Source organism: Trichosurus vulpecula, chromosome 1, assembly GCF_011100635.1.
Source record: "Trichosurus vulpecula isolate mTriVul1 chromosome 1, mTriVul1.pri, whole genome shotgun sequence".
In the NCBI taxonomy this organism is placed as follows: Eukaryota; Metazoa; Chordata; class Mammalia; order Diprotodontia; family Phalangeridae; genus Trichosurus; species Trichosurus vulpecula.
In genome coordinates, this window is record NC_050573.1 from 261,883,777 (window position 1) to 261,908,796 (window position 25,020).

The window sequence follows — 25,020 nt, forward strand, 5'->3', positions numbered from 1 at the left end:
AACAACTTTAGCAAAGCTGCAGGATATAAAATAAACCCACAGAAATCATTGTCATTTCTATATCAAATTAACAAAGCCCAACAGCAAGAGAGAGAGACCTTCCATTTTAAAGTTATTGTAGACAATTAATTTGGAGAATGTATTTGCCAAAACAAACCCAGTAACAGTTTGAACACAATTACAAAACACTTCTCACACAAATACAGTCAGATCTTAATAACTGGAATAGTATCATTTGCTAATGGGTAGGCCAAAATAATAAAATAAAAATTACAATTATCTCTAAATTAACTTATTTGTTCCATGTCATACCAATCAAACTATGACAAAATTATTTTATAGAACTAGGAAGAATAATAATAAAATTCTTCTGGAAGAACAAAAGATCCAGAATATCAAGGGAATTAATGAAAAGAAATGCAAGGGATGATGGCATAACCATAACAGACCTTAAATTGCATTATAAAACAGAAATCATCAAAACTACTTGGTACTGGCTAAAAAGCAGAGTAGTGGATTAGTGGAATAGATTATGTATGCAAGACACAATAGTCAATGATGACAGTAATCTACTATTTGATAAATCCAAAGACTCCTGCTTCTGGAATAAAAGCTCACTATTTAACAAAAACTACTGAGGAAATTGGAAAGTAGAATGACAGAAATTAAGCATAGACTAGCATCTTACATCTTTTATCAAGATTAAGTCAAAATGCATACATGATTTAGATATAAAGGCTGATACTATAAGCAAAATAGGAGAGCAAGCTAGGTAAACTAGTAATGGTTTGCATATCAGATCTATGAAGAAGAGAAGAATTTAAGACCAAGCAAGAAGTAATGAACATTATGAAATGCAAAATAAATGATTTAGTTTACATTAAATTCAAGTTTTTTGCACAAAGCCAATGCAACCACAGTTAGAAGGGAAACAGACAGCTGGGAAACAATTTTTACACTCAGTATCTCTGATAAAGGCCTCATTGCTCAAAAATATGGAGTGGTGAGTTAAATTTATGAGCATACAAGCCATTTCCCAACGGAGAAATGGTCAAAGGATGTGAACAGGCAGTATTCAGAGGAAGAAATTAAAGCTATCTGTAGTCACATGAAAAAATGTTCCAAATCACTATTGATTAGAGAAATCTAAATCAAACTAACTCTGAGGTACCACATCTCACCTATCAGAGTGGGTAACATGAAAAAACAGGAAAATGTTTAATGGTGGAGAAAATGTGGGAAAATAGGAACACTAATGCATTGTTGGTGGAATTGTGAATAGACCCAACAATTTTGGAGAGAAATTTGGAACTCCTCCTCCTCCTTATAGCCCAAAGGGCTATAAAACTATAAAACCGTTTGACCCAACAATGACACTAACAAGTCTGTCCCTCAAAGAGATAAAAGAAAAAAATGACCTATGTGCGCAGAAAATATTTAAAACGGCTCTTTTTGGGGTGGTGTAATGTTAATCTAATAGGACTATCTTCCCCATCCATTAATAGACCTATGGGACCTGCTTGAGTTCTGGCCCAGCTCACAGCTTTGATATATCCTGAGTTAGAGAGGCCATTGGGGGAGGAAAGCTTGCTTAGGTTTAAGGGCAAGAAAAGTGGGACTTTTTGTTTTCTTTTGTTTTGGAGTGCTTCTCAGAACTAAGGAATGAATGCCTTTGACTGAGTCTTGCTTTTGTTTGTCGAAAGGCCCACACCGTTTTGCTAATTAGCTGAAAACGGGTGTGAAACCTTCGAGAGGTATGAAGCTTTCAGGCCCTGAAAAATGGGTACATATACTCAGGTTAGCATTTTGCTTAGAGCTGACTCATTGGAAGAGCGTTGGTGTGGAGACTCTGGGTAGCCATTAAGGACCCCTCCCCCAGCTTTGAAAACCCATATGTTGGTGATTCTCTCTCTAGTAGCTAGGTATGTATAGTTTTTTTCAGACAGCTAGAAGCTTGTCTGTTGATTTGTGTTATTTGTTCTGTTTATATTTTCTCTGTTTGTAATTTGTTTGTATTTGCTCTGAAGTTCAGGGTGCTGACTTTTTCCCTGGAACTAAGTGAATGATATATACATGTTTAATTAAAGTGAGATTGTTAACTCTTTAAAGTTGCTTTCCTTAGAAAAGTAGATCAAAGAACCTGTGCTAGCAGCCCTCCTGTTTGCTGGTGTTATTGGTCTTATGCTACTTACAGTAGCAGCAAGTAGTATTGTTGTTACTTTAGGAGACGAGAAGTCTTTCACACCTTTTGGTACTAAATTGATTAGGCACTGAGGCAGGAGGGTTGTTATTATATATACATATATATATGTATATATATACATACATATATATATACATACATATATGCATATGTATATATATGTATATATATACATATATATACATATACATATATATATATACATATACATATATATACATATATATATACATATACATATATACATATACATATATATATACATATATATATATATACATATATATATATATATATATATATATATATATATATATATATATATATATATATATATATATATATATATATATATATATACTCTGAGTTGGTATTATGCTTTGGGGTTTCTCTTACGAGAAGGATTTTTGATTTCATGGTTGAGACTTTGAGTAGCCATACTTTCAGACTTTCAGAACATCCCAACTGTTCAGATGTAAAGGCTCCATTGATTCAGTCATGTATGTAAAGTGTAAAGCAATATTGCTTTGGTTCAGCCAGTTAAGAGCCCTGTCTGTTGGTCTTTCTAATTTCTCTGCTTGTATTTTCTCTCACATTCAGGGTACTGATACTTCCCCTGAAATAATGAATGTAATTAAAAGTAGGATTGGGGCAGGGCAGGCCGAGCCAAGATGGTGGCTGGAAAGTAGGAACTTGCCTAAAGCTCTCCCCCAGGACCTTCCAAACACCCATAAAATGGCTCTGAACAAATTCTAGAACTGCAGAACCCACAAAATAGCAGACAGAAGCTGGGCTCCAGCACAGGACAGCCTGCATGGTCACTGGGTAAGGTCTGTTGCATGGAGCTAGGAATGGAGTGGAGCAGAGCCCAGCATGGGCTGTGCTGCTACCAACCAGACCGGGAGCCAGGCCTTACTGCCCTGAATCAGTGAGCTGTGGCAGTTACCAGACTCCTCAACCCACAAACACCAAAGACAACAGAGAAGGTTAGTGGGAAAAAAAAAGCTGCGCGGATGGAGTGAAAGGAGTTTGTAGTCTGCCACCACGCTGGGAGCAGTGGAGGTGGTGAGGCTCTGAGGCTGCTTCCAGAGCTACAGCTGTAGTGGCTTCTGGCCCCAGGCCCACCTGGTGGGTGGAATTAAGAGGCAGATCAGAGCAGAAGTGCAGAGCCTGTTTAGATCTGAGTCTCGGTCCTGCTTGGAGGTTCTTGGGGGAGGAGGAGCTCTGGTGTGAAAGAGCCTGCTGTGTAGAAACAGCTCTGGAAACAACATCACAGCCCCTCAAGCTTAGGAAAAGTACTCTATACTCTACAAGCAGTCATACCGCGACAAAAAGCTCAAAGGTCAAGCAGTTGGCTGGAAACAGGAACAGGCAGCAAAAATGCTCTCAGATTCAGACTCAGACTTGGGAATCTTTTTTTCATGATAAAAAAGACCAAAACATACAGCCAGAAGAAGTCAACAAAGTCAAGGAGCCTACATCAAAAGCCTCCAAGAAAAACAGGAACTGGCCTCAGGACATGGAAGAGCTCAAAAAGGATTTGGAAAAGCAAGTTAGAGAAGTAAAGGAAAAATTGGGAAGAGAAATGAGAGTGATGCAGGAAAAGCATGAAAAACAAATCAATGACTTGCTAAAGGAGACCCAAAAAGATACTGAAGAAAATAACACCTTAAAAATAGACTAAGTCAAATGGCAAAAGAGCTCCAAAAAGCCAATGAAGAGAAGAATGCCTTGAAAGGCAGAATTAACCAAATGGAAAAGGAGGGCCAAAAGACCACTGAAGAAAATACTACCTTAAAACTTAGATTGAAACAAATGGAAGCTAGTGACTTTATGAGAAATCGAGATATTATACAACAGAACCAAAGGAATGAAAAAGTGAAAGACAATGTGAAATATCTCATTGTAAAAACCACTGACCTGGAAAATAGATCCAGGAGAGATAATTTAAAAAAAGCCATGATAAAAAAAAGATCCTAGATGTCATCTTTCAAGAAATTATCAAAGAGAACAGTCCTGATATTCTAGAGCCACAGGTTAAAATAGAAATTGAAAGAATCCACTGATCAACTCCTCAAAAAGATCCCAAAATGAAAACTCTTAGGAATATTATTGCCAAATTCCAGAGCTCCCAGATCAAAGAGAAAATTTGGCAAGCAGCCTGAAAGAAACAATTTGAATACTGTGGAAAAACTATCAGGATAACACAAGACCTAGCAGCTTCTTCCTTAAGGGATCGAAGGGCTTGGAATATGATATTCTGGAGGTCAATGGAACTAGGATTCAAACCAATAATCACCTACCCAGCAAAAAGGAGTATCATGCTCCAAGGCAAAATATGGATTTTTAATAAAATATTGGACTTTCAAGCTTTCTCTGTGAGAAGACCAAAGCCGAATAGAAAATTTGACTTTTGAACACAAGAATCAAGAGAAGCATGAAAAGGTAAACAAGAAAGAGAAATCATAAGGGACTTACTAAAGTTGAACTCTTTTGTTTACATTCCTACATGGAAAATGATGTGTGTAATTCATGTAATTCATAATTCAGTATTAGAGTAGCTGAAAGGAATACACACACGCACACACACACACACACTCACACATATAGACAGAGGGCACAGGGTGAGTTGAACATGAGGGGATGATATCTAAAAAAATCAAATTAAGGCATGGGAGAGGAATATATTGAGAGAGGGAGAAAGGGGGAGATAGAATGGGGTAAATTATCTCACATGAAAGTGGCAAGAAAAATCTGTTCTGTAGGAATGGAAGAGTGGGCAGGTGAGAGGGAATGAGGGAATCTTGCTCTCATCGTATTTGACCTGAGGAGGGAATAACATACACACTTCATTGGGTATCTTACCTCGCAGGAAAGAAGGAGGAAGGAGATAAAAAAGGGGGCACAATAGAAGGGAGGGCAGATAGGGGGAGGAGGTAAACAAAAGCAAACACTTTCAGAAAGGGACAGCGTCAAGCGAGAAAATTGAATAAAGTAGGATAGGATGGGAAGGAGAAAAATATAGTCAGTCTTTCACAATATGAGTATTGTGGCAGGGTTTTACATAATGATACACATTTGTCCTATGATGAATTACTTGTCTTCTTAGGGAGGGTGAATGGGGAGGGAAGAGGGGAGAGAATTTGGGAGTCAAAGTTTTAAAAGCTGATATTCAAAAAAAAGTTTTTACATGCAACTAGGAAATAAGATATACAGGCAATGGTACATAGAAATCTATCTTGCCCTACAAGAAAGTAAGGGAAAAGGGGATGGGTGGGGGAGAGTTGGGTGACAGAAAGGAAGGCTGACTGGGGAATGGGGCAATCAGAATATATGCCATCTTGGAGTGGGGGGAGGATAGAAATGGGGAGAAAATTTGTAATTCAGACTCTTGTGGAAGTCAATGCTGAAAACTAGAAATATTAAATAAATAATGAGTAATAAAAAGAATGAAATGACAAAAATATTAGGATTGTTAACTTGTTTTTGAGCAATCTTTCCTAGAAAAGCAGATCTAAAAACCTGTTCTAGCAGGCCATCTTGAATATTGTGTTACAGGTGGCCATGAATTGGAATTGGGGAGATGCCCATCAATTGAGAAATGGCTGGAAATATTGTTGTATATGAATGCAATTAAATACTATTGTGCTGTAAGAAAGGATGAGCAAGTGGATTTCAGAAAAAAAAAACATGGAAAGACTTACATGAACTGATGCTGAGTGAAGTAAGCAGAAGCAGAAGAACATTCTATACAGTAACAGCCACTTTGTGTGATGACTAACTTTCATAGACTTGACCCTTTTCAGCATTGCAAAAATCTAAGACAACTCCAAAAGATTCATGATGGAAAATGGCTAATCACATCCAGAGAAAGAACTATGGAGTCTGAATGCAGATCGAAGCATGTTATTTGATCTCTTTTTTTGTTATTGTTTTATTTCTCCATTCTCATAGTTCTTCCTATTGGTTCTAATACTTCAGTACAAGATGACTAATGTGAAAACATACTTTAACACAAAGAGAAAAAAAGAACAAACTAGGTAGAAATTAGAAGATGATTAATGTGGGGAAGTATGAGTAATAACTTGTAGACTTATATAGGGATGAACTTCCATTGTGTAGACACCTGTTCCTTTTTTGAAAGCAGAGAACATTAGAAATATACATTAATTGCAGGATGAAAGCAAAGGTTGTTTTTGTTCTTTCTGAAAAAAAATATATTCCTTTTAATAAAATGTTAATGAAGACCATCCACTTGAAATGTTTCCAACTTATCCGTCTTAAAACAGAAAGAGCATTTATTGCCTGTAACAGTAATCTCAGATATGAATTTTCTTTTCCATATGACATCCTATTTTCTACTTTAGAAAAGCATCAGAGGTAGTTCTGGGAACAGAATGAAGAAAAAAATACACACGCATATACAATCAAAATTTTCTGACAAGTTCTCTTTTAGTCTGCAAGCAAAATGCTGTATTTAATAGTCTTGTCACACACTGTAGTTACAAGCAGGCACCCTTGCTTTTTCTGCTAAAATAAGCCCTTCACACTTTTGTTACTTTTAACCATGAAAAATAAAAATCATTGAGCCACCTGTGAAGGCCAAGAGGCAAGCCTGCTCACTACTGGAAATGATTATAAAAAATCTAAATGAATGCTCTGTACCAAACATTGTTAAATTATAATTCTTAAGTTCTGAATACGCATCTGCATTTTTTGAAAAGAAAATCTGTGTATGTCCTGTTTTCACATGGATTAAATAGCTACTTTTCAAAGGGGTTTATCTCATTAGTCGTATTTCATTTTCTCCCATTGGCAAGTTATATTTTGATACCAGAAAGAGAAAGAATATCCATTAAGGCTTCATGCAACACCAAATATTTCATATAGATCAAAGTGAGAGAAAAGCATAGGAATGTAATTCATAACCTGATAGAGCTTGCTTAGCCTTCTTTTACATCTGCTGTTTGTTACTGCAAAGACATGGAACATGGGGATTATTGAAGTCAGACTTCCAGGAAGAGGTATTTGACTGATGCCCCTAATAGTTCAAAACTGAATTAATGCCAACATTGGGTAACAGTTCAAAAATCAAGCAAGCATCAGTAGGTACACACACACACACACACACACACACACACACACACACACACATACACACACACACACGTTCCAAAATCCATACGGTCTTTACGGTGGTTATTCTCTGTTCCCCCTTCTCAGTACCTTTCCTCCAAATTCTAATTATACCATTTCCTGAACCAAAATCCTCTTGCAAGTTCATAATTATAAGGGTGTTTTATTTGAGTTAAAAATAAAGGTAATAGTTATTATCAGAAATTTTTTATAATATTTCAACTACTCATTTATTTTTCTGACAATTTGTGTTCTCTTTTACAAAATAGGCTATTCTTTTTTGCATGTGCCTATGGTCTCATTCAATAAGCACTTATAGCATGGCTACTGTGTGAAGAAATCTTTGGAAGAATACACAATAGCATTTTAGGAAACTTCTGCCTATAAGGAGATGAATCTTTCACAATGTAGGCCTGGTCTTTGTAGTAATCTTTTAGAGCAGGATAAAATGGATATGTATCCATTCATCTTCTGATGTAGTTTTTTTCAAAGATGAAGAATAAATGGACAAGATTTAGAAGTTATCACAGATACAGGGACTTTAATACTTTATTGATCTCCATGATCAGGTTACAAGGAATTTTCCCAAAACACAGTGAAAATGATTACTTTTAGTTCTTTTCATAGCAATTTCTTTTGAGGAGCATGTAACACCATAAGCTTTTATTTGTCTTGAGAAAATTTTGAAAAAAAAGTTATAAATATCTCCTTTTGATGATAGCAAATGAAATATTAGTTTATTTTTCATAAATTGATGGCAAAATTAATTTTGAGATAATTATTTTGAATATACCTACAGAATAACCTAATGAAAAGAAAAATAAAATGATAATGAAAGGAGATGCCACATGTTACTTACAAAGATTTGCAAATATTCCCAAAATAATCTAGTGTATTCATGTTATCATGTTATTTACACTTGCCTTGTGAGCATATGAGAATCTAATTTGTGCTATTTTTTAAGATCTTATGTCATTTCTTAAATTTTTAAGCTTCATGGAGGAAAGGACCATTTCTTATATAACTTTCCATATTTTTGAGCACCTAATAGTAGACTTTCGTCACGATTACTTACTACATGGATGTTCTGAAATTTGCTTGCTTTTATGGAACGTATATAAAATTACTACATTCGACCACTGAGATTTTGAATTGTTTCATGCTTTTTTACTTCAAGGGCTTATTACTTCATCTGCTTAGATAATGTTTCCAAATACGCGAAGACACCTTACAAAGCAGGCTTTTTGTATTACTATCTCTGAAAAACAAAAACATCATTAATGGTCAACCTTCTGATGAAGGCTCCATTTAGCCCAGTTCATCAGATAAAGAGTCTTGTGCTGGACCAAGACTCTATTAAACCTTTCTCGCTTGCTAACTGCTACTTACAATGACAGTTTAATTGTAATACAGTGCATATGCTTTTCCATTAATATTTCAAATCATTTGTCATGGAATAATGGTATTTTGGAGCTGAAAGAGTCAAGTTTCTCTTGAACAACATCAAAAATCAATTGTATTTTTCCCAACCCCAATAATTAAGTGTTATCACAATGCAAGAATTCCATTATGAGTAGAGATGTAAATTTAATTTTAGAAGAAAACCTTTGCTGATGTGTTTTTGATTAAAATGTTCCTAAAAATCTATTGAATTTGCATAGTTTTTCCCACATTTCTACATTTTAGACAAATACAAAAATTTAAATATATACTAAAAATTGAAAAGAAACATTATACATTTAAATATTAAACTTAAATATAAAATAAAAAAGAAAAAAATGTCATGTACACAGCAGAACATAGGAGAGGATTAAGAATATATAGCAATAATTTATCATTTCAAAAAAGCCTATATATTAAATACTATGTTATGTTTAAAACTGCCCATCTTTTCATTGCTTCTTTGTATTTTTTCTTTTGTTCTCTGCTGTGCATTTTTTACTTTGTTGTTGATATGATCAATTATACTGACAGTTTTCCTAATATTGAACCAGCCTTGCCTTCCTGGAATAAATCAAACCTGGTCATAGTGTATTATTCCCCTGATAAGTTGCTGCAATCTTTTTGCTAATATTTTATTTAAGATTTTTGCATCAATATTCATTAGGGAAATTGGTCTATAATTTTATTTCTCTGTTTTGACTCTACTTGGTTTGGGTATTAGTACCATATTTGTGTCATAAAAAGAATTTGGTAGTACTCCTTCTTCCCCTATTTTCCCAAATAGTCTATAAAATATAGGAATTAATTGTTCCTCAAATGCTTGATAGAGTTCACATGTAAAACCATTTGGCCCTGGAGATTTTTTCCTAGGGAGTTCATTGATGGCTTGCTCAATTTCTTTTTCTGAGATGGAGTTATTTAGAAATTTTACTTCCTCTTCTGTTAACCTGGGCAATTTATGTTTTTATAGATATTCATCCATATCCCTAACGTTGTCAAATTTATGGGCATACAATTGGGCAAAATAATTCCTAATTATTGTTTTGGTTTTCTCTTTATCAGAGATGAATTCACACTTTTCATTTTTGATATTGGTAATCTGATTTCTTCTCTCTTTTTATTAATCAAATTGGCCCAAGTTTTATCAATTTTATTGTTTTTTTCATAAAACCAACTCTTGTTTTTATTCATTAATTTAATAGCTTTCTTGATTTCAATTTTATTAATCTCTCCTTTGATTTTCAGTATTCATAATTTGGTATTAATTGTGGAATTTCAATTTTTTCTTTTTTTAACTTTTTCAGTTGTGTCCTGTGTTGGTAAGCAAAATGGGCTCTTAGTACTCAGTTCAACTAAGTGCCCTTGGAGAGTTTGGCCTTTGTTTCCTTGATTAGATTTGGGTGTCCTTGGTGCCTCCTTGCCTCACAGGATGGCTTAGTTTAGACATGAGTTTGAGTGACATGTCTGGGACAGCAGAGGCTTTTAGACCACCTGGATTTAAGTCACCTCCTTCTGATGATTCTAGGTCAAATGGGTGAGTCGCATGTGTGACACACCCCTGATCCTGAAAAAGATATAAAACCAGGGATTGGCCTTCTCTTCTTTGGAGCTCTTACCCACAGCCATGGTGGCACGTGTGACTTCGGGCCAGCCCTTGTTCTGAGCTCTTGGGCTGAACCTAGATGTTGGTAACTATGAATCTGTATTTGGTCTGTCTGTTGATAATTGTAGTTTGTTTGTAATTTGCTCTGAAGTTCAGTGTGCTGGTCTTTTCCCCTTAACTAAGTGAATGGCATGTATATGCTGAATTAAAGTAAGCTTGTCAATCCCTTAAACATTGCTTTCCTTACTAAAGCAGATCAAAAGAACTTGTGCTTTTGCAGCATGCTGGCATTTTTTCTGGTGCTGGCTGTTGGTGGATCTTACACCCCTACAGAAACTGCTAGCTGGATTGTTGAAACACGTCCCCAATTCATTGATGTCTTTTTCTCTATTTTATTCATGTAAGCATTCAGAGATATAAAACTTCCCCTAAGAACTGCTTTTGCTGCATCCCATAAGTTTGGTATGTTGTCTCATTATTGTCATTCTCTTGAATGAAGTTATGAATTGTTTCTCTGATTTGTTCTTTGGCCCATTCATTTTTTAGAATGAGATTATTTAGTTTCCAATTAATTTTTAGCTTATTTTTCCATGGTTCTTTATTACAAATATTTTTTATTGCATTGTGATCTGAAAAGTATGCTTTGACTACTTCTGCCATTCTGCACTGGATTGTGAGGTTTTTATGCCCTAGTACATGGTCAATTTTTGAGTATGTGCCATGTACCACTGAGAAGAAAGTATATTCCTTTTTATCCCCGTTCAATTTTCTCTAGAGATCTATCATGTCTCCCTTTTCTAGAATTCTGTTTACCTCCTTAACTTCTTTCTTATTTATTTTGAGGTTAGATTTATCAAGTTCAAAGAGGGGGAGTTTGAGGTCTCCCATTATTATAGTTTTGCTGTCTATTTCTTCCTGTAATTCCATTAAACTCTCCTCTAAGGATTTATATGCCATACCACTTGGTGCATATATGTTAAACAATGATATTGCTTCATTGTTTATAGTGTCTTTTTGCAGGATGTAGTGTCTTTCTTTATCTCTTTTTTTTTTAGGAGGAGGTGTATTTTTTTTATTTTAAAGTTTTTAATTGATTTTTATATGATTCTTTTAAAATTTAATTCATTTAACATATTTAGTTTTCAGCATTGATTTTCACAAAAGTTTGAATTATGAATTTTCTCCCCATTTCTACCCTCCTGCCCACTCCAAGATGGTGTATATTCTGGTTGCCCCATTCCCCAGTCAGCCCTCCCTTCTGTCACCCCACTCCCCTCCCATCCCCCTTTCCTTTCTTCTTTTGTAGGGCAAGATAAATTTCTATGCCCCATTGCCTGTGTATCTTATTTCCCAGTTGCATGCAAAAACTTTTTTTTGTTTGTTTTTTAACATCTGTTTTTAAAACTTTGAGTTCCAAATTCTCTCTCCTTTTCCCTCTCCACCCACCCTCCCTAAGAAGGCAAGCAAGTGAACATAGGCCACATGTGTATCATTATGTAAAACCCTTCCACAGTATTAATATTGTGAAGGACTATGTTTTTCTCCTTACTAACCTATTCCCCCTTTATTGAATTTTCTCCCTTGACCCTGTCCCTTTTTGAAAGTGTTTGTTTTTGATTACCTCCTCCCCCTGTCTGCCTTCCCTTCTATCATGTCCCCTTTTTTATCTTCTTCCTCCTTCTTTCCTGTGGGGTATGATACACAACTGAGTGCATATGGTATTCCCTCCTCAGGTCAAATCCGATGAAAGCTAGATTTACTCATTCCTCCTCACCTGTGCCCTCTTCCCTTCCTGCAGAACAGCCTTTTCTTGCCACTTTTATGCGAGATAATTTACCCAAATCTATCTCTCTCTTTCTCCCTCTCTCAATATATTCCTCTCTTATACCTTAATTGGATTTCATTTCTTTTATATATATATATAAAATGCATATATATGTGTATATATATCTATATGTGTGTGTATATATATGTGTGTGTGTGTGTATATATATATATATATATATACATATATATATATATATATATGTATATACATAGGCCACATGTGTATCATCATGTAAAACCCTTCCACAATATTCATATTGTGAAAGGCTATGAATATATATGCTTGTTCCTTTCAAGTACTCTGATACTGAGGTCTCATGAATCATACATATCATCTTTCCATGTAGGAATGTAAACAAAACAGTTCAACTTTGTAAAGTCTGTTATGATTTCTCTTTCTTGTTTACCTTTTCATGCTTCTCTTGATTCTTGTGGTTGAAAGTCAAATTTTCTATTCAGCTCTGGTCATTTCACTGAGAAAGTTTGAAAGTCCTCTATTTTACTGAAAATCCATATTTTGCCTTGGAGCATGATACTCAGTTTTGCTTGGTAGGTGATTCTTGGTTTAATCCTAGCTCCATTAACCTCCAGAATATCATATTCCAAGCCCTTCGATCCCTTAATGTAGAACCTGCTAGATCCTCTGTTATCCTGATTGTTTTTCCACAATACTGAAATTGTTTCTTTCTGGCTGCTTGCCAAATTTTCTCCTTGACCTGGGAGCTCTAGAATTTGGTGACAATATTCCTAGGAGTTTTCTTTTTTGGGTCTATTTCGGGAGGTGATCTGTGGATTCTTTCATTTTCTATTTTGCCCTGTGGCTCTAGAATATCAGCGCAGCTCTCCTTGATAATTTCATGAAAGATGATATCAAGGCTCTTTTTTTGATCATGGCTTTCAGGTAGTCCAATAATTTTTAAATTTTGTCTCCTGGATCTATTTTCCAGGTCAGTGGTTTTTCCAATGAGATATTTCACATTTTCTTCCACTTTTTCATTCCTGTGGTTCTGTTTGATAATATCTTGATTTCTCATAAATTCAATAGCTTCCACTTGCTCCAATCTAATTTTTAAGGTAGTATTTTCTTCAGTGGCCTTTTGGACCTCCTTTTCTATTTGGGTAATTCTGCCTTTCAAGGCATTCTTATCCTCATTGGCTTTTTGGAGCTCTTTTGCCATTTGAGTTAGTCTATTTTTAAGGTGTTGTTTTCTTCAATATTTTTTCAGTGTTTTTTGGGTTTCCTTTACCAGGTCATTCACTTGTTTTTCATGGTTTTCTCACATCATTCTCATTTCTCTTCCCAATTTTTCCTCCACTTCTCTAACTTGCTTTTCCAAATCCTTTTTGAGCTCTTCCATGGCCTGAGACCAGTTCATGTTTTTCTTGGAGAGTTTTGTTGTAGGCTCTTTGATCTTGTTGACTTCTTCTGTATGTTTTGGTCTTCTTTGTTAACAAAGAAAGATTCCAAAGTCTGAGACTGAATCTCGGTGCATTTTCACTGCCTGGCCATGTTCCCAGCCAACTTACTTGACGCTTGAGTTTTTTATGACTGCTTGTAGAGTAAAGAGTACTTTGTTCCAAGCTTGAGGGGATGTGCCATTGATTTCAGAGCTATTTTTATACAGCCAGCTCTGCCACACCAGCACTCTTCCTTCCCCAAGGACCAATAGCCTGGACCTGACTCAGATCTTAAACAGGCTCTGCACTCCTGCTCTGATCCACCACTTAATTCCTCACACCAGGTGGGCCTGGGGCGGGAAGCAATTGCAGCTGTAGTTCTGTAGCTGCACAACCCCTGCTGTCTCTGGGGCAGTGGCTGAACCATGAACTCTTTTCACTCTGTCCCCAGCAGCTTTTCCCACTAACCTTCTCTGATATCTTTGGTGTTTTTGGGTTGAGAAGTCTGGTAACTGCCACATCTCACTGATTCAGTGTGCTAGGGCATGTTCCCCCCGGCTCCCAGTCTGGTTGGTCCTGCCACCACCCACGCCCGGCTCTGCTCCACTCTGTTACCAGCTCTGTGCCCGATAGACTTCTTCCAGCGACCATCCAGGCTATCCTGAGTTGGATCCCTGTTTCCCTCTGCTATTTTGTGCTTCTGCAGTTCTAGAATTTGTTCAGAGCCATTTTTTATAGGTTTTTGGAGGGACCTCATGCAAGTCTCTGCTTTTCAGCCGCCATCTACTTCCTTATCTCTTTCAATTGAATCTATATTTACTTTTGCTTTGTATGAAATTAGGATTGCTACACCTGCTTTTTTTTTTTACTTTAGCTGAAGCACAATATATTTTACTCCAGGCTTTTCCCTTTACTCTGTGTGTATCCCCCTGTTTCAAACGTGTTTCTTGTAAACAACATATTGTAGGATTATGGTTTTAAATCCATTCTTCTATCTGCTTTTGTTTTATAGGAGAGTTCATCCCATTCACATTCACAGTTATGATTTCTATCTGTGTCTTTTTCTCTGTCCTAGTTCCCCCGTGTTTATGCTTTTGTTTCTCCCTTTCCCCTTCCACTCCTCAATAGAGTTTTGGTTTTGACTCCTGCTTTCCTCAGTTTACCCTTCCTCTTGATTCCCCTCCCTTATCTTACTATTTTCCACTTGCTACTTCTTCTCTCCCTTCTGACCACCCTCCTCCCATTTTCCCCTTTCCCCTCCTACTGCCTATAGGACAAGTTAGATTTCTATAGTTATCAGGCTATGTTATTCCTTTCTTCAACCAGATTCCATGACAGTAAAGCTCAAATACTGCTCTTCTCCCTCCCTTCTTTCCCTCTTCTATAATGTGTTTTTGTCCCTCTTCATTTGGTGTAACTTACCTTTTTCTACTACCTCCTTACTTCTTCTCCCATAACCCTCCCCTTACATCTCTTAATTATGTTTTTCATCCTTATATCAGTTATTTTATACTGACCTCTACAGTCTATGTGTATCCCTTTCAATTGTCATAATAGCTGTGCTGTTCTCAAGACTGACGTGTGTGTGTTTGTGTGTGCGTGTGTGTATCATACAGAAAATGATATAATCCTACATAAAGATGTAAATAATTTGCCCTTCTTGATTAATAAATTTAGTGGGGGTTTTTACCCGTATTTACCTTTTTTGTCTCTCTTGAGTTTTGTATTTGGAGATCAAATTTTCCATTGAGTTCTGGCCTTTTCATCAGGTATGCCTGGAATTCCCTTATTTCATTGAATGTTCATCTCCTTGCCTGAAAAATTATGCTTAATTTTGCTGGGTAGTTGATCCTTGGTAATAGTCCCAGCTCCTTTGCCCTTTGTTATATCATATTCCAGTTTCTCCTGTCTTTTAATGTAGAAGCTGAAAGATCTTCTGTGGTCCTTACTATAGTTCCATGATATTTGAACTCTTTCTTTTTGGCTGCTTGCAGTATTTTCTCCTTGACTTTGTAATTCTGAAATTTGGCTACACTATTTCTTGGTGTTTTCAATTTAGGATCTCTTTCAGGGAATGATTGGTGGATTCCTTCAATGACTATTTTACCCTCTGGTTCTAGGACCTCTGGGCACCTATCTTTGATAATTTCTTCTAAGATACTGTCAAGACTCTTTTTTTTGTTGTGGATTTCAGGTAGACCAATAATTCTTAAATTGTCTCTCCTGGACCTGCTTTCCAGGTCAGTTGTTTTTCCAATCAGATATTTCACATTTTTTTTCCATTTATTCATTCTTTACATTTTGTTTTACTACTTCTTGATACCTCATAGAGTCATTAGCTTGCACTTGCTCAATTCTAATTTTTAATGACCTGCTGTCTTCATTTTGCTTTTGAGTCTCCTTTTCCAATTGGTTGATTTTACCTCTTAGGGTGTCATTTTCTCTATTTAGATTCTGAATCTACATAGCCATTTCACCAATCTTATTCTTTAAGGACTTGATTTTGTCAGTGTTTTTTTTCCCATTTTTTCTTTTACCTCCCTAATTTTGTTTTTAAAATCTTCCTTTAGCTCTTCCAGTAATGCTTTTTGGACTTGAGATCAGTTCACATTCCCTTTTGAGGTATCAGATGTGAGTATAGTGTCATTGCTATCTTCTTCCAAATTGGTATTTTGATCATGCCTGTCTCCATGTAAAGAATCAATGGTCCCCGGTTTTGTTTTTTTTTGTGTGTTCTTCTTCATGTTGGTTAGCTTTTTCTTGGCTTTACAGTGAATTTCTGCTTTGGTGGCTCAGGGCTCTCTGTCCTAGGTTTCTTGTTCTGGGGATTGTGAGTCTAGTTACTGGCTTTGTTTATTATAGCCTTCAGTTTCCTGAGGTTTGGAGGAGAAGTCTGGCCGCCTGAAGTCTCCTCTTCCCCTGGGGCTACTCTCCACCCCTGTTGCTCTTCAGCAATGGTCTCAGCTGTTTGTTATTTGTGCTGGTGTCTGCCACTTCCCCTGGGGGTGTAAGGGTACTCTGGGCTCCTGGTGTTGACCCCTGCTGGCTCTGCCCCTCTGGGGCACAGGAACTCCCACTGCTTGGCCACTGAAACCCCACTTCTGTCTCCCCTATTGCAGCATTTTTTCCTGAGGAATTCTCTGGGTCGGGAGAGGGGGTGGGATTAGAGCCATTTACCTGGTCATTATGTCTCCCGGAAGTTCAAGAAGACGTGTTTCATACATTTGGGCTGCAAGCCTTAGGAGTTGATGTCTCACGGCCAGTGGCATTGCGCTGCTGCCTCCCATAGCTTCTACAGACTCCCTTCGGGAGGCTTGGGGATCTCTGCTGGGTTTTAGGTGCCCAGCTTACTCCCAGGCTGTCTCGCTGGTTGGTTTCCATAGCTGCTTCTGCTTTGGTGCTCTTTGGAGTAGCTCCCAGCCTACAGATCCATCCCGTAGGCCTTTTGGACTCTCCTGGCTTGGAAATTTACCCCACTCAGACTGCTTGAGGTTTCTAACTCTCTCAAATCTGCTCATATTCACTTTTTATAGGTATCTGACAGAGCTTGTGAGAGAGTTCTAGTAAGACACTGTTCTCATGTGGCCATCTCAGCTCCCTCATTTGATTTTTAAAGTCTTTTTAAAGTTCTTCAATGAATTCTTTTTGGGCAGGTGACCATCTGACATTGCTCTTTGGAGTAGTAGAGGGTTTCTTTGCTTTGGTATCCTCCCCTAAAGATGAACCTGGTCTTCTCGATTCCCATGTAGTAGCTCTCTGTGGTTGGATTCTTTTTCCTTTGCCTGTGCATTTTTTTGATAATTAGTTTTTATCACCACCTGTAGTTCTGGGGTATGGGGTGGTTCATCTGGCCTCTGATCCTCTTCAGTGTTGCCCTCTGACCTTGAACTCAAACTAAGAACTCTATCCTCCTGTAAGTGCCAACAGTAAGGGACTTCCTGTGCTGATTCCTTCCTGCCCCCACTGTTTGCTGCAGCACAGCTGGATCTTGTGCTCCTTGTCAGCAGAGGTTCACTTTATCTTCCCCCACTTAGAGGCCCAACTCCTGTCACTGTCCTGGGGGTAAAGGTTCCTGTGTCTAGGGCCAATAGCCTCTCAAACCAACTAATTAATCCCAGGGCTTGCTGCTTGTTGTTAAAGTGGATGATCTCCTGGAGATACCTGCCATTTCTTCTTCATCAGGAAGGGTACCATTGTTGATAAAAATAAAACCAAAATAGAAAAATATCCTGTGAGTTCCTCTTCCTTTGGAAAGATGGAATTGTTATTAAGGCATTAGCGAAGCATTGACTATTTTTCTGTGTTCATCAGAGTAACAAATAAAACAGATGTCTTGATAGTTGCAATTGCCTGTCATTACAAATCTCTACCTTTCGACCACCTTCATGATATTTTTCCTGAAAAATATCATTTTGTTATAAATAATGACACCCTAACCCCATAAAAATAGCATTTTATCCTTGTTTTATTCTCCCTCTTTTCATTCAATAAACACAAGTCACATCCTAGAACTTGCAATTATGATATCTGAAAATCTGAAGTTAAGGAATTTTCAAAGGAAATGGAGACAATCATGGTGTAGATGAGGAGTGAACAATGTCTTCAAAGCAAACAATTACATGTGAGATATGTTATAAAGAATTTTATCAGAAATTACTTTTAAAAAAGATTCCTTGGTGTAATCAACAAACTATCATTCATAAGAAAGAATATTTTGGAGGACTTGAGCATCTATTAAGAAATGTCTCTTCACTTGATATTTGAGCAACTATCCTCTGTGATTCTGTTCTCAGTCAATAGAATGACCAAGAGAGCATAGTTTTCTGTAAAGATTGTCTTTGGAAGACTGATTTCTTTTAATGTTTTCATCAAGGATACCCTTGACAAGTGCACTGTTAGGTCTCAATTAGTGTAAATAATTTTCCCCATGACTGGTCACATTTTTCAAATTTGTAGTGCATATTTTGATTGAGTATGAATAACTTACCATATTCTATGTAATTATAGCAGTGAATAGTGTGAATTAAAATTAAAAAGTGGGCAGCAATATTACCAAGTGTTTTCTAAATGTTTATACTTTGTCATTCAAAATTCTAGACATTGGAAATAAAAAGAAAAGATTGAAAATCACTGATCTTCAGCAGTTTATATTCTATCCAGGAGACTATATATATATATGCATATGTACAAACATATATTTATACACACATAAAACTACATATTAATATATGTATGTATAACATATTTTTGGTTGAGTCATTTCAGCCATGTCTGACTCTTGATGAAAAAATTTGTGGTTTTCTTGGAAAAGATATTGGAATAGTTTGCTTTTTCCTTTTCCAGCTCATTTTACAGATGAAGAACTGAGGCAAACAGACTCATACAGCTAGTAAGTGTCTGAGGATGGATTTGAATTCAGGTCCTCCTTACTCCAGTGCCAGTACTCTATCCACTTATCACCTACCTGCCAATATACATACATATACACACATATGTATGTATATGCACATACATACAGTTGTAGTTTCCCATATATAATATAAGAATGTAGTATATATGTGTGTGTGTGTGTGTGTGTGTACCTATGTGTATATGTGGAGAGAAGGAAAAAGGCAGAAAAAGAGAGAGAGAGAGAGAAGGAGGGAGGGAGATAAGGAGGGAGGGAGGGAGTGCAATGGGGGATATTAACAGGTAAGGAATCAGGAAAGGTATCTTGTAATACCTGAACTGAGCTTTGAAGGGTCTTTGAAGTTGACTAAGACCTGATTGAAGCTGATCCAGTCTCAGTTCCAAGGCATAAATTGCTTTGGGTTGATCTGACAGTTTAGCTTCTAGCTTTTGAATATTTTGTAAATCTCCCAAACTCTCCCCTCCAGAGATTCCGAAGCTTTCTTTAGAGACTTTTGGTTATAATGCAAAGCAATTTACCTAGCAAAATTGTGAGATGCCTAACCCCTCCCACTTGCAGCTTAGCCCTTCTCTCTACCTTGGCACCCTATATAAACTCTGTTCTCAGTCCCCTCCTGGGGTACCCCAGCACTTTCTCTGTGGCACACCAAGTTGCATCTCACTTGCCTTGATTAAAAGCCTCACTTTCATCATACTGACTGTTTTCATTTAAGTTAAAGTTGACAGAATGAACTATGAAATCTAAGATGTGGATGTGAGCTATTTGGAGAGAACACAGCATTATTAGATTGCAAATGTTACCATTCCATTTTCATCTCAAGGTGATCTGGTTTTTTTGGTTCTTATGCTAATCTTTAAGTAGGATTATTTTCCCCTCTATTTTTGGTATTTTGTGAGGTGATTCTGTAATCCTTTCATGACACTATTTAGTTAAGTTTCCATTTAAGCCTGTATTCTAAACCACTGTTTCTGTGCCATATCTATCCACTTGGCAATGAAACCAAGAGTTTGCTTGGTGAAGCAGTTTCATAGCTATTTTGGATATTTTATTGTTACAGCTGAATTATATTGGTTATTCTTTCTAAAAGATGGCAAAAAAACAATTTCATTTATAAAACAAATTGAAGCAGAAATTTCATGAAAATGACATATTTTGAAAATGAGTGAAAATGCATTTTATCAAAAAAGGCCAGGTAATTATTATAATGTTTCTGTATGGAAAATAAATTCATGCATTTCTAGCCCAGGCTCTGTCTAGAGCAGCACCCACTGAGATTTTGATTCCCAAGAAGAACCAAATTGCCATCTATGAACTCTTTTTAAAGGAGGGAGTAATGGTAGCCAAGAAGGATGTCCACATGCCAAAACATCCTGAGCTAGCAGACAAGAATGTGTCCAATCTCCATATCATGAAGGCCATGCAGTCTCTAAAGTCTCATAGCTATGCTAAGGAGCAGTTTGCATGGAGGTATTTCTACTGGTACCTCACCAAGGAGGGCATCCAGTACCTTGGGGACTACCTTCACCTGGCCCCTGAGATTGTGCCTGCCACACTCTGGAAGTCCATGACTTGGTGCAGTATATCTTTGCTGTGGCTCACAGACCATACCTTCCATACTACATGCCACATTTTGCCTATCAATTGGTGGCAAGAATCTTTGAGATGATTCCACTTGAGCCCTGGACAACAAGGGACAAAATGGAGCAAATTAACATCATGGACAAGAAATTGCCTCACCTGCCTGGCTTAGGAGACCTTGGTATTGAGGCCACTCCCTTAGAACTCAAAGCCATTGAAGTTCTTTGAGATCATCACACTTAACAACCGATGGTTGTCTGTTGAACTGGAAGATACAAACCAGCCAAAATAGTCAACTCTTAATGTTTCCCAGCCAGCCTTGTGTTTTCCATGTTGTTTAGGTCACCTGTCCAGTCATTGATTATCTTAAGAGAATTCCATGCCCGGTGGATCAGATTTCTCAATTAAAAATTTTAAGATTAAAAAAAAAAGAAATTCACCTACTTGAACTTCTGGGAGCCATGATGGCCAGGTTAAATGGCTCTCATCCCTCCCTTAATTAAACTCAGAGAATACTACCTCAGGACAAACAGGGGAGCCAGAGGGGAGGCTTCAGTAGTGAGAGAACTTGGGGAGACAGCCCTTCTTGTCGTGGCGGAGGGAGACTAGTGCAGGAAGAGATGTGTCCCAGAAGCACCCACCTCAGCAGAACAAGAAAAGTAACTGAGCCCCAAGGGGGTGGAGCTAAGACATGTTAATGCCAGGACCCCAGATATGGCTTTGCACAGACAGGGGAAGTGGCAGACACCAGCACAGACAACAGCTGAGACCACCCATGCTGTAGAGCAGTCCTGGGGAAGAGGAGACTCCCAGCAGCCAGACCACCCCTCCCCCACACTTCACAAAACCAGAAGGCATAGCATATAAAGCTAGATCCCAACACTAGAATGTTGGGACAGAGCCCCCTGAGCCCCAGAAGCAGACATCTACTTTAGAAACCAGAACAAAAAAAAACACCATGAAAAAGAACACTAAGAAGCTTTGTATTATGGAGACAGGAAAGATCAAAATACTGGTTCAGAAGAGGACAGCATGGACACTACACACACATCTGAAACCTGAAAAGGGAAAGTGAACTGGTCTCCAGACCAAAAAGCCTTCTTGGAAGAACTCAAGGAGGACTGTAAAACTAAAATTAAGGAGGTAAAAGAAAAAAAAATGGAAAAACAATTCACCGATGAAAACAAATTTTTAAAAAGTAAAATTAGCGAAATGGTTAAGGAGATCAGAATATAAATGGAGAAAATGTCTCATTGAAAAGTAAAATCAACCAAATGGAAAAGGAGACAGAGAAGAAAAAGGAAGAAAACAAAACATTAAAAGTTAGAATTAGGCAAGTAGAAGCTAATGGCTCTATGAGACATCAAGAATCAGTCAAACAAAATCTAAAGAATGAAAAAATGGAAGAAAATGTGAAATATCTGATTGGAAAAACAACTGAACTAGAAAACAGATCCAGGAGAGATAATCTAAGAATTATTGGTCTAACTGAAAGCCATAATGAAAAAAAGAGCTTGGTGGGGGTGGTGTGGAGCCACGATGGTGGCTGGAAAGGAGGGAGGTGCCTAAAGCTCTCCCCCAGCACCCTCCAAACATCTATAAAAAATGGCTCTGAACAAATTCTAGAACTGCAGAACCCATGAAATACTAGAGGGAAGCAGGGATCCAGCCCAGGACAACCTGGATGGTCACTGGGTAAGGTCTATAGCACAGATCTGGGACCAGAATGGAGCAGAGCCCAGCATGGGCTGCTCCTAGACCAACCAGAGTGGGAGCCAGTCTGAACAGGCCTTAGCCCTGTGAATCAGTAAGCTGTGGCAGTTACTAGACTTCTCAACCCACAAACACCAAAGACAACAAAGAAGATTAGTGGGGAAAAAAAACAAAAACAAAACAAAACAAATCAGAAAACTGTAGGGTCAGAGGGAAAGGAGTTCGCGGTTCAGCCACCATCCTGTGGCAGCAGGAGGTAGTGCAGCTACAGAACTACAACTGCAGTTGCTTCCTGCTCCAGGCCCACCTGGTGGGAGGAATTAAGTGGCAGACCAGAGCGGGAATGCAGAGGCTGCTCAGATCTGAGTCACGGTCCAGATGGTGGGTTCTTGGGGGAGGAGGAGAACTGGTGTGGCAGCGCTTGCTGTGTAGAAACAGCTCTGGAAACAACAGCACAGCACCTCAAGCTTTGGACAAAATACTCTATACTTTACAAGCAATTAAAACCTGACAAAAAGCTCAAGGGTCAAGCAGTTGGCTGGGAACATGAACAGGCTCCAAAAATGAACTCAGATTCAGATTCAGATTTGGGAATCTTTCTTTGGTGACCAAGAAGACCAAAACATACAGCCAGAAGAAGTCACTAAAGTCAAAGAGCCTACATCAAAAGCCTCCAAGAAAAACAGGAACTGGTCTCAGGCCATGGAAGAGCTCAAGAAGGATTTGGAAAAACAAGTTAGAGAAGTGGAGGAAAAATTGGGAAGAGAAATGAGAGTGATGCAGGAAAAGCATGAAAAATAAATCAATGACTTGCTAAAGGAGACCCAAAAGATACTGAAGGAAATAACACCTTAGAATAGACTAACTCAAATGGCAAAAGAGCTCCAAAAAGCCAATGAGGAGAAAAATGCCTTGAAGGGCAGAATTAGCCAAATGGAAAAGGAGGTCCAAAAGACCACTGAAGACAATAATACCTTAAAACTTAGATTGAAACAAATGGAAGCTAGTGACTTCATGAGAAACCAAGAGATTATAAAACAGAACCAAAGGATTGAAAAAATAGAAGACAATGTGAAATATCTCATTGGAAAAACCACTGACCTGGAGAATAGATCCAGGAGAGATAATTTAAAAATTTAAAAATTACTGGACTACCTGAAAGCCATGATCTGAAAAAAGAGGCTAGATATCATCTTTCAAGAAATTATCAAGGAGAACTGCCCTGATATTCTAGAGCCAGAGGGTAAAATAGAAATTGAAAGAATCCACCGTTCACCTCCTGATAAAGGTCCCAAAAAGAAGACTCCTGAGAACATTGTTGCCAAATTCCAGAGTTCTCAGTCAAGGAAAAAATATTGCAAACATCCAGAAAGAATTAATTTGAGTGTTGTGGAAACATAATCAGGATAATACAAGATCTTGCAGCTTCTACATTAAGGTATCAAAGGGCTTGGAATATGATATTCTGGAGGAAAATGGAACTATAATTAAAACCAAGAATCACCTACCCAGCAAAACTGAATATCATGCTCCAAGACAAAATATGGGCTTTCAATACAATAGAGGACGTTGAAGCTTTCTCAGTGAAAAGACCAGAGCTGAAGAGAAAAATTTGACTTTCAAACACAAGAATCAAGAGAAACATGAAAGGGTAAACAAGAAAGAGAAATCATGAAGGACTTACTAAAATTGAACTGTTTTGTTTACATTCCTACATGGAAAGATGATCTGTATAATTCATGAGACCTCAGTATTAGGGTAGCTGAAGGGAATATACATATATACATACATATATATGTATGTGTGTGTATGTATGTGTATAAATAAGTATGTATGTATGTGTGCGTGTACATATATACAGAGAGAGACCGATAGAGAGAGAGAGAGGGAGAGAGAGAGAGAGAGAGGGCCAGGGTGAGTTGAATATGAAGGGATGATATCTAGAAAAATAAAATTAAATTAAGGGATAGAAGGGAAGAGGGGGCAGGTGAGGGGAAATGAGTGAATCTTGCTCTCATCAGATTTGACCTGAGGAGGCAATAACATACACACTCAATTCTGTATCTTACCCCACAGAAAAGAAGGAGGAAGGAGGTAAAAAAGGGAGGATGGCAGAAGAGAGGGAAGATGGGGGAGGAGGTGATCAGAATCAAACACTTTCGAAAAGGGACAGGGTCAAGGGAGAAAAATCAATAAAGGGGGATAGGTTAGGAAGGAGCAAAATATAGTCTTTCACAACCTGAGTATTGTGGAAAGGTTTTCATAATGATACAGATGTGTCCTTTGTTGAATTGCTAGCCTTCTTAGGGAGGGTGGGTGGGGAGGGAACTCAAAGTTTTAAAAGTAGATGTTCAAAAAAAGTTGTTTTTTCATGCAACTGGGAAATAAGATATATTGTCAATGGGGCATAGAATTCTATCTTGCCCGACAAGAAAGTAATGCAAAAGGGGATGGGGGGGAGTGGGGTGACAGAAGGGAGGGATGACTGGGATATGGGGCAATCAGAATATATGCCATCTTGGAGTGGGGGGGAGAGTAGAAATGGGGAGAAAATTTGTAATTCAAACTGAAAATTAGTGCTCAAACTAAAAATGCTAAACAAACAAACAAACAAACAAATAAATAAAAATTAAAAAAAGAAAGAACCTGGACAGTATCTTCCAAGAAATCCTTAGGGAAAATTGCCTCAAACTTCCAGAACCAGAGGGT

At 37.6% G+C, this 25,020-nt stretch overlaps 1 protein-coding gene across 1 annotated transcript in view; it reads right to left on the minus strand.

Moving 5' to 3' along the window:
- The window catches only part of LOC118836691 (histone-lysine N-methyltransferase 2B-like), an 84,193-nt gene extending 67,202 nt beyond the window's left edge, over nucleotides 1-16,991 (minus strand). Inside the window, 1 exon segment of the mRNA XM_036743910.1 lies at nucleotides 16,868-16,991. Coding sequence (XP_036599805.1) covers nucleotides 16,868-16,991 — 124 coding nt within the window.
- Between the last annotated feature and the right edge of the window lie 8,029 nt (nucleotides 16,992-25,020).